Here is an 11,207-nt window from a genome sequence, read left to right as displayed (position 1 = left end):
TATCTGCCTTGTTGGCCTTCCCCCTCATTTCACCCAGCCTCACAGCTTCCTGGAGCTCTATCTTATCAGTTGTGTTCTAAACAAAAGTCACTGATGTCTGGTTTCTGCAAAGAGAAAGAGTTTGTGTTTCTTTGGTGTTTTTTGGCTATACTCCGAACGCATGCCTTAATTTCACTGCTAGCAGTAAGCAAAAAGCATTCGGGAACCGGGTTTACTCTTAAATTTCCTGATTACACTTTGCGTAAATACAGGCATAAGATATAAGACCTTACACAAGCTTCTATTAGGTAATAAGTGATTCTCAAGACGAGAAGAGCCCAGCATGGTGATCTCATGCTGAGCTGTGTTTCTAAGTAGGCAGAAAATCTTTTTGCTTGACTGAGGAGATCTGACGCTTAAGTTATTGTGAGTCTGTAAACAGAGTACCCCACAATGCTTTTTGAAAAAGATGTTTTTGGATGGTGCCTCTTATTGGTGTTCTCCTCATGGTGCAGCTCTGCTTTTGTCAGGTTGTAATAATCCCAGAGCCAAATTCTGTATACCCACGAATCCTTTCCCTCTACCTTTGACATGAGATTCTGTTGTTACTGCCTGTAATCATCAGGTAGAGAATTGCAGTGTGGGTGTATTGGCAATGGCGTGTCACATTTCGCATGTTTTGAAAGCAAATCCTTCTCCTTCTCCTCCTTTTATGGCTAGAAAACAACAGTCCACCCCAAGCACATGCTGGTGGGAAGCATGTTCTAGTGCTTCCAAATAACTCTATTGCCTTGGATGGCTCAAGGTCTGCTGATGACCAGGGGATTGTGTCGTATTTGTGGATTCGGGATGGCCAAAGCCCAGCAGCTGGGGTAAGTTTCTTGAAGGTTGTAATGAGTCAAATTCAGCTCTCGTTTTGCATGTAGTGTCACTGCAGCAGGACAAGCGGGTACGACTCATAAGATGCTCTGAGGCATGGTGTCTGTTTCTGGCTTGTCTCCCCTGCTCTCCCTAATGCTTTGGTTCAAGGGGCTTGTGATATTTTCAGTACAGCTATAGAATATGGTAGCTAAGTAAGAGGACTGCAGCAGGGTGGGCTTAGTTGGGAAAGACTCGAGACAGAAGAATAAAGTTGTGTCTCTCAAAATGTAATTGGTGATAGTACCAAGCTAATGTGTTTGAGACAAATATCATCTGAAATCCAGATATTTCAAAGGAGGAAGGGTCTGAGAGAACAAGAAGTACCAATAAAGACTTAAGAAATCATGTCTGGTACCAGATGAGGCGAAACTTGCAGTTTAAGATAAAAATGGTGTTTGGCGCTAGATCGCCTGGCAGAGTGCAGTGAATAGCCTGGGTCATTAGGGCAGTGGAGTCTGCTTTCTGCGTGGGGGCAGACAGCAGAAGTACCTCATGATAAACTGATAATTTCTTTTGCCTATCCACACAAAGTGTTGTGGACAGCTCTTTGCAGTCAGGAAGATAGTGGCAAATCAGCAAGAACTGGGAGAGGAGAATCAGAAAAATGATAACAAAGCTTCTAGAAGCAATTCACATGAGGGTATGAGAAGAATTGAAGAGGTTTAACTGAAATATAGCTGGCAGAAATGATAGTTGGAAATACGTGAACTCCAAGGAAAGGAAATAATTTGGGAGTTAAGAAAACAGCTAAGGATATTGGAGTAAAATTGAGAAATAATAATGTAACAGTCTCAGATTTTCAAGCAGATGAGTATTTGAGAATGTCAGCTGTTCTGTCTGGATTTTTTTTAATGAAAATATCATGCTGTGCAGACATCCTCATTAACTGCCACTTCCAAATTTGCATTACTCTGCTATAAACTGTGGGTAGGTCCATTTGTCCCAAAAGCCAAAGCAAGAACTCACACTGTCGTACCAGATACCTGACTTGATAGTCATACCTGCAACTTTCTGAGGGTATAATCATCCCAGTACCTTTTTTTTGCAGGATGTGATCCATGGCTCAGACCACGAGGCAGTACTGCAGCTAACTAATCTGGTGGAAGGAACCTATACGTTTCATTTGAAAGTGACAGATGCTAAAGGAGACTCAGATATTGATTCAGCAACTGTTGAAGTGCGGCCTGGTATGACAATTAAAAGGTCATCGATATGTTGTGAATACCTCATCTTTTGTTTTCCTTTTCACTTGTTTATTTCAATGTTGACAAGATTCTCTCAAGTTAAAACACAAAGCAAACGGGTCTCTCTTTTCCTACCTTCTTATTGTTCTCTCAATAGGCCTGAGTGTTTTAGAAGAAGACATGTCAGGATTCTTGACTACCAATTACACCATTGCCTTACTGGAAGCATAAATAAATAAAAATCACTTCCTAGTTAATATTTTCGTTAGGTTTTTGTTGCTTTTCATTCATTGTAGGTTTTTGTTTCTTTTTTCTGGTTGTTAATCAGTTTGGCCAATGGAAAGAGATGGGAGCTGAGCATTAAGTTTAGGTATAAGTGCTGCAATTGTGTTTGATGGTTGGAAGTGTGTTTTTATGCTTGTTTTCCTTCTTTCATCCTGAAGGACAAAAACAAACCTTGAAGAATTTCAGGGGTTTTAAAATTGTCTTTTCATGGTTTGATATTGCTCGTATATAGACTTGTTTTCAAATGCAGGATAAATGGCTATGTGATGGAAGCATAAGATGAGGTTTCAGGAAACGAGTCTGAAATCTTGAGTTTGTCAGAGATTTCTTGTTTGTCTGGTTCCTGGACAATGATTTTATTTCTGTTGCTCACTTTATTGTTGAATGTAGTCACAATAATTGGCTCAGGATTCTCACTGGATATCTGTGAAGCTTGTTTTGTTTGCAAGGCACTCTAGAAGTTCAAATATTATTTAACAGAACCCTCAGTTTGTGAAAGTAAACATACTTGATATTTCTCAAATTGACCACCCTCATTTAGACTTGCTCACACAGTCTTGCATGCTACCATATGAGTCCATCTTTGCCTCCCTTTTCCTGGGTGGTAGCCAGTAGTAGATAACTAGCAGGGAACTTAAGAATTAGACTCACCTAGTGCTTACCTCTGACCTTAAGATGGCAGTATTTAGGGGAACAGAAATTGCTGTTCTGCACAGATATGTGTTAATGCTGAACTAAAGTACACACTAAAATGCTTTCTTTCAACTGATAAGCTGGGTTGCTATTTTAGGACCCACAAGGTTTGTTTCAGAGGGAATGTGAACATGTAGGCTAAGTACTTTTCTAAGAACACAACAGGGTTGGGTTATAAGGGATATGGGTCTTATGAGGGAAAATACAGTATTAATAAATACTTTTGAGTACTGCATGTTGTCTTCAGTTGGTACTGAAATATTTGCCAGACTCTGAAAGAATAGCATGTTCTTCTTCTGTCAGATCCCAAAAAGAGTGGTCTGGTGGAGCTGATTCTGCAAGTTGGAGTGGGACAGCTGAGTGAGCAGCAGAAGGACACCCTGGTGAGACAGCTGGCTGTATTGTTGAATGTTTTGGATTCAGATATCAAAGTTCAGAAGATACAAGCCTACTCTGATATAAGGTACAAAGATATCCTGCTGTGCCAGGAAGAATTGTGATTTTCATTGACTCTTTCACAGCTCATAATTAGTTGCAAAATAATCTTTTCTAAGATGACAAAAAAGTGCTGTAGCTCTCAACAGTATATACTTTAAAAGGTGAATTTCTTCCACTGTAGTAGAAAATTGAAGAAGTAGCCTCTGTGGAGGCTCAGAATTGAAGTGGTTTTGTTTTTTTTTTAAAAAAAAAAAAATTCTCTGTGTAGTTTTTTTTATTTATTCCTTTAAAGAAAGCATGTGCATATATTTCAGTGTCTTTGTTCCATACAGTGCTATTATTTTTCCCAAATGGTGGATGGAGTGAGACGGACTTTCTCACAGTGAAGCAAGTATTGTATTTCAGAATAAGGTTCCAGCTGTATCTGATCAAACCTGGTTTATTCCCCTTTTACTTCCTCTAAGGTTTTGATATTCTAAGTATTTTATAAACATTTTCCCAGGTAACTAGTGATGAAAACCCATTTTTTGCAGAGAAAACTACACAGTGGATACTCCTAAGTGTGGTATCTTACTCTGAAGTAGAAATACCCCCTCTACTTGCTGTAGAGATGGCTGTGCGTAACCAGAGAAACTTCTCAGCATGATTGGTAGAACCTGTTGACATGAGTTATCTTTAAATTACTTCTTGGTAATTTAAAACCCATTTTGGTGTCTTTTTAGCTTTCAGGGAACCTCTTAAAATTTAAAAACAAACAGTTTGGAAAATCTAGCATTTATAGCTATGATATTTTTAATCACAGCTTCCAATTACTGGTTTTCAGATAAAGATGTTCCCTGAAGTGTCTGATACAGGATGAGATCAACGCCACCCAACTTAAAAAGGGAGCGGGGGGAGCGGAGGGCTCCCACATGAAGTTCTCTGGCTCCCTTGCTTCTGAACTTTTCCTCCTTTTAAATTCAGTTTCAGAAAGTTACTCAAACTGCTTCAGAGTGCTTTGTGACAGGTTCTAGATGAGGGTGGGGGAAGCAAATGTATACATACTTCTCTTAAAGCCAGAGTCAGGAAAACCAAGGAGGGAATTATATTTGCTGTTGTCCTCACCTTTCTTCTGTGAAACTGAGAAGCCAGAGAACTGCTGGTGCTCCCAGCTCAGAATGAAGTCCGTGGCATTTGGATGGAGTTGACTGATCCATGTTCAGAGTTCCCTAATCTTTATCAGTGGTGACATTTGCTTTCCAGAAACAAACAAAACCAAAAGCTGTAAACAGAATGCCTGACAAAAGTGATCTTTCACAGCAGTCATGACCTTAGCTGTTCTTTCTGCAGCACCGCGGTTGTGTTCTACGTGCAGAATGGGCATCCTTCCAAGGTGATCAAGGCATCAGATGTCTCGCGAACTCTGCATGTGCAGCTTTTGAAAGAGAAGGCTGACTTTCTGCTTTTTAAAGTCCTGCGGGTTGACACAGCTGGTATGTTTTGGATCGTGCTTGCTCATCTCGGAACTTTGCAGGCATTTGGCTAACACAGCACCTGGAAACAGTGCATGAAGGCCTTCTGTCTGCCATCTGGTGTCTGGGCTTGGATGTAGCTTTCCGAAAGATGACGTTGAAGACAATACTTAAAATGCTTGTTTACTTGTGGTAGACTGGTGCCGGTTACTTGTGTTCTTTTGAAAGACACTGTCTGTAACAGCAGGCAAAAGCCCATCTTAATCTGGTCTGCATCAGGAAGGCCTGGGGAATGAGGATAAAGATACCCCACTCATACCATCTTTTGTTGGAAGATGGACAAAACTTAATATAGCCATAATAAGAAAGTTTCATATCTCTGGTTCCTTTAGGGTTTTTAGTGTTCAGTAATAGGCTTGTAATGTAACTTGGTTTTGTCTGCATCAGGCAAAACGTCAGGTGATCACTGTATTATAACCTAGTCTTCTAATATTTGCAATATAGACAGGCTGCCAGGGTTTCTTATAATGAACTTTTTCTTTTCCCCAAAAAGATGCTTGAACTTCTAAGCCTATTTTAAATTTCACTAGTAATGTGAACCCTTTATGTTACTCAGATATTACAGATATGAATTCTCCATAATTTAAAATCAGGATCCAAATGCAAACAAAGTGAGCAAGCTCTCGCAATAAAATAGTAGTTGATTCTGTAGTAAATTGTGTCTTTATTTACCTGTTGAAAAGGACTGTTCCATTGTAAATGTACTTGAATTATTGAAATGCATAGATGTCACTTGAAAATATGCGTTAACATTTTTCTTGACATAGCAAATCTGTTACTCTAAGTTTTAAGGGGAGTAACTTTTTATGTTAGTCTGATATGATGTATTGATCTAGCAATAGCTACTACTATAAACAGATGAGGTATGCAAATGTTCTGGCCTCAGATGCTGTAATTCAGTTTTGAAATACTAAAATACACACTAGTTTGTTGGGATGATGCTTGTCTTCTAGTACCTGAGAATGTGGATATTCCTCAGTTCTCAGGTACTTTAGAAGTTCTTACAAATATGTCATAAAGAAAGGAGCAGGTCTGAATTCCACAACTTTAACTCATCTTTTATTTCTAGTTAGAATAAACTGTTCTTGACTTGCATACAATTTCAATATTGTATGCATAAGATATATTCTTATCTTTCTTTTCACAGCCAGCTGTCTGCTGAACTGTAAATCTATTTAACACACCACCAAAGGGAAGGGAGATTTAAAAAATATCAAAATGTTATGAAGTAGATGTTTTACCACCCACCTAGTCTCACAGTAAGAGGATATGTGACAAGTTGTCCATTTACACAATTGACCCTATGTTTGGTTTTGTTCTTAGCCTGTCTTTTAAAATGCTCTGGACATGGACACTGTGACCCCATAACAAAGCGCTGCATTTGCTACCAGCTGTGGATGGAAAACTTGATTCATCGTTATCTAAATGATGGAGAGAGTAATTGTGGTGAGTTTGGGTGTTGCGGGATGTATTTCAAGAATCTTGTGAGACTGTTGATTATTTGCTGTCAGAATGGGGAGTACTTAGGAGGTAGAAGCTGAGGGAAGACTAAAACAGTCTCTCTGTTTTCCAGCCCAGCAATATCTTTCTATAGAAATATATTTGAATAAAGTCTTGAAATTATAATGTCTTGACAGTAGTAGCCTATACTTAAAGTATTTTAACAGTTTAAATTTTAAAACGTATCACTATTTGAGGAGAAAAGCATGAAAACTTTGTCATGGGAGAGAGATCTTGCAACAATTTGGGGGCAGTTGGAAGGGTTGTTGAATAGCGTGGGCGTTGCAGAGCTTTTGAGTAGTATTCATCTGATCGTTGCAAAGCTGAAAAAGATGCAACAACTTAGATTCTCTGAGTGGGTGGTTGATGTTTCTGTGCCAGAAGTATGATCTGACCTAAGGAAAGAAAACACCAGTGTTCTGGACTAACCAATATAGTCACCTGTAAAACCTCAGCTTTTTAGCATGATTAATTTCATTGTTTCTTTCAGTTTGCCTGTTGCACCTGGGAAATGCAATTTAGTTTCACCAGCTTAATCATGTCTATATTCTGTGGCACACCTAACATATCAGCTAAGCCTCTCTATTTCAAATATTTAATAGTTTCAATTTAACTAAGTTTGTCTTCTACTTAAGTTGAAATAAAGCTCAACTCCTAGTACTGTGCAGGCTTAGAGACATTTGCTGAGCAATGCACTAGTCTTCAAGTAAAGCTATAGAAATTTATAAGGAGCTTGCTACAAGCCATTAAGTAACCATGGGCCATGTGTCTGTCTGTTAGTGAGCGAAGACTAATTGACCAACCAAAATAGGACAGCAGGTTTTAAGCCTGAGGCTGGGACTTCCTGCAGCCCTGCCCTAATGCTGTGCTGTTCCATAGTGTAATAATAACACTGAAATAGTGAGTATACACATGTTGGAGTTCACATTATTGCACATCTCTCTGTATCCTTCCCGGGTTTTCCTGGATTTACAAATTTAAGTGTGCAGGTAGAAGGATCTTTCTCTAATCAGCTGCTCTTTTAAAGCACTACTAAAATGCCAGACCCAGAGTACACACGTTTATTTCAGTTAGAGAATGACAACTGAGGTGGTAACCATGCCCTCTTGACTTACAGTTCCGACATAGACTTCAGGTGTCTTGGGATGGTAGAAGGTATTGGAGTGGAAGAAAATTTTCAAAAATGCACTTTCAGTCTGGAAGCTTAAGAATTTTTAGGGATTCTTCTGATAATATGAAGCTGCTAAGTTTTCCTAAGTTCCTGTTGCCACTCTCCATTCCTCAGGATTGATTATTTTAATAGAGTTGTATTAGGAATTATTCTATTCATATTACTTTACAAAGCACTGTTGTGTTTCTTTTTTCAGAGTGGAGTATACTCTATGTGACTGTATCTGGTTTTATTTTGATTGTGGTCATCGTAGGGCTTGCCTGGTTCTGCATCTGCTGCTGCAAAAGGTACATGATTTGTGGTTTTTTTTGATGGGGTATATGCAAAAACTGCACACAACTGCCGCATTTTAGTCCAGTCCTTAGCACTAAACTACTGAACTCTTTTCAGACATGTGAGGAACCTCCTGTAGCTATTTTTGTATAGACACACTTTCATTGAAAAAAGGAGTATCCGTTTGTGGTTCTGTGCTCTTCTGCATTTCGAAAACCAAAAAGCCTATATTGGATATCCTTCATATTAAGAGGTAATTTATGTTAAAATGCTGAGAGTATACTGCAGATCTTCATGGTCTCCCACTGAGTCCTCCAGGTACTCTGTGCTGATAAAAAAGAGGTACGCCCTGAAGGTCACTGATGTAGGAGTGTTCTAGGCCATGGGAAGGGAGCTGCTCCCAACCTGGTGTCTCCCTTGGACAGGAAGGGTGAACATGTGGGCTGCATCTGGCTGACAGGCAAGGAGTACTCCAGAGATCTCAGTCACGCAAACTTCTTTCTTCCTCTTTCCTTAAACAGTTTTGCCTACTATTGTATGTCATTTCCCTCTCTGCACCCCCCTCCAGTCTTTCCTAGCGAGCTGGTAAGAAATTTTCTTTTAAGTGACAAGCCCTGCAAGTTCTGTCACTACAGCAAGTGTGTTTGTTGCTGCTTGAAAAGCCCAGCAAATAGATAGCTTGTTCAGGTATTAGCAAAAATGAAACACCATCAAAATCTTTCTGGATTTTCCACTTTTTCTAGGGTGTCTTTGCAGCATGTAAAGGATGCTGTTTGAAATGCATGGGAGTTGATACTGATTTCCTTTTTATGATTAAAGGAACAGTGCTGTTAGTAGAATAAAATAGTAGAATAGGTTTAAATAGAAGTGTGTCCCACTCCACCCCCACAGTATGGGGTGGACCTCACAGGCTCGTGTGGATTTGATGAGAAAGGGATTGTTTATGGAGTTCAGCTGCTTCTGTCCATTGTCCTCATGTGGTTTGTGCCAGAGAGTAAAGGCTGATTGATACAGATACGTGTAAAAATGAGGAGGGAAATGCTGCACAGGACAGAATGGGAAGAGATGCCCTTTGCCTTGTGGAAACCACAGGAAAAAGATACACTGTAGTCCAAGATTTGGCTGGAGTTTTGGAGGATTTAAAGGCTTTGTTGAGTTGCCAAATGAACTCCTATTTTTTTAGATGACTGTAGAGGGGAGGCTGAGTGGCTGGCTATTGCTGTAATGTCAGCTGAGCAGTAGGTGGCTTCTCCTTCACTGTGAACCATGCAATCTGGGTGGGAGTGCTTCTTCAGACCTTGCCTTGACAAAGGGCATGTCCCACCCACCCACCCCCCCTCCAAAGTTATGAGAAAGAGGTCCAGAAAAATGCCTGAGGTGTGACAGCATCTTCTAGGAGGTGCCCCCTTGGTTTCATGCATGAATGCCCTTCCTTCTACCCTGAAATCCTTTGTTCCCTCTCCATCCAATACAACAATTCTGTGTTCCTCTAGCTCCAGGACTTTTCCTTCTGTATTAATGAGCAGATGAGTAACTGCTGCAAATAGCTGAAACTTAACATAGAGATGATGATGTTTGCAGCATTGTGGAAGCAGATGCTAGGGAAGGATATAAATGAAAAAAGAACAGATGGGGATTTGCCTACAGACCAGTAGGGCTTTGTCCCTGCATAATATATGAGGGAGCCAATCTCCATTTTTGTCTGGTCTTCTCTGTAAGCATAAATAGACAAGCACCACTTAAATTCTCTCAGTTAAAAAAAAAAATCAGGAACTAACCAATTCTTACAGAAAATTTATTTGGAAACAAATGGATATATGTCTACCTTGTGTCTAGTTACTATGTTGAAATTGAACAAACTGAACCCCTGTCGCTTAGGAAAGCAAGTCTATCTTTCTTACTTTCTTCATCTTTGTATATCAGAGAGAAAATAAATTATACCCTCTGGTCCAGATTGTACAGCTGCTTTATACAGGTATAAAATGGAACAACTCTTTTTAAGTGGAGGTGAGAAAGTACAATGAGGTTCTGTATATTGGGGTATGTAGCTATGTGTATGAAAAAGGAGGGGGAGCGGATTTATGTGTGTACGTGAGAACTAAATCTTTGTGGTAACTTTCTTTTTAGCAGAAAGAGGACAAAGATAAGAAAGAAAACAAAATATACCATCCTAGATAACATAGATGAGCAGGAGAGAATGGAGCTACGACCCAAATATGGTAAGCACTATCTGTTTCAGCTGGGAACTCATCCACCAAGCTTACAGTCAATGTGTTTGAATCGACACCTGCAGTCAGGAGCCCAGAAGCTGGCCTACAAGTTTGGGAATGGCAGAGGCAAGCATAGACAATGAAATGGTTGAGGGAGAAACACTTCATTTCTTTCATGAGGCCTTGGGCTCAGCCACTGCTCTTCGTTAATCTTAATTTAGAACATCTAATTGTCCCACAGACTTTCTTCATGTAATAACCCCTCCTCCCCTGCACAGACTTTAATTTGGAGCTGTTTTTATTGCTGTGCAGCAGTTCCCTCCTGGTCCGTAAGTGCCCAGTTAAACATCAGTGGACTTCAGCTGCTACCCTCTGTTCACATATATTTTGATTTACCCAAGTTTCAGTTTTTAGCAGGGGGAATATTGGAATCCAAGGAAATAAAATCATTCTGAGAAATTGCTGTCCTAGAAAGACAGACATAACATTTCCGTAGAAACCATGACCTTTCCTTGCCACTCCTGTTAATCAGTTGAGTGGACAGACTACTTTCCAGATTCAAGCTATTAAAAGTACATTAGCTATGTACTAAGAGCATCTAATTTAAATTCAAACACACATATTCACATTTCAGAGCCATAAACTGATGGGCCTGCAGTGAAGTCGGAAGAGTGTCTGCCTGATAGTATATGATACCTCCTAGGCCAGTTTTTATATTGGTGGTGGCAGTGGTGTACACTGTTATGCTGGATTGCAGAGAATGTTTTCACTTATCTTTCGTATCACAGCAAAGGAGAGGATGGTTAGTTGTTACTAAAAAGTGAAACCTTTCTAATGAGCTTGTTTTGCTTTTTTGTTGTCAGGTATAAAACACAAAAGTACAGAACACAACTCCAGTCTGATGGTCTCTGAGTCAGAGTTTGACAGTGATCAGGACACTATCTTCAGCAGGGAAAAGATTGAAAGAGAGAATCCTAAAACCCTAATGAATGGATCCATCAGAAATGGAGTTTCCTTCAGCTACAGCTCCAAAGACAGATAA

At 39.8% G+C, this 11,207-nt stretch overlaps 1 protein-coding gene across 1 annotated transcript; it reads left to right on the top strand.

The window, feature by feature from the left end:
• Positions 1–699: 699 nt before the first annotated feature.
• On the top strand, positions 700–11,207 carry KIAA0319 (KIAA0319 ortholog; the record flags this gene model as incomplete). The annotated part of the gene is made up of 8 exons (XM_009577872.1): positions 700–851; positions 1,949–2,087; positions 3,366–3,525; positions 4,830–4,972; positions 6,335–6,457; positions 7,879–7,969; positions 10,083–10,174; positions 11,029–11,207. Coding segments are annotated over 8 exons (1,079 nt in total), but the record flags the coding sequence as incomplete, so codon positions are not given.

The sequence above is a fragment of the Fulmarus glacialis genome, unplaced genomic scaffold, assembly GCF_000690835.1.
Source record: "Fulmarus glacialis isolate BGI_N327 unplaced genomic scaffold, ASM69083v1 scaffold13015, whole genome shotgun sequence".
NCBI classification, from domain to species: Eukaryota; Metazoa; Chordata; class Aves; order Procellariiformes; family Procellariidae; genus Fulmarus; species Fulmarus glacialis.
This window is presented reverse-complemented; position numbering and strand designations above follow the sequence as displayed.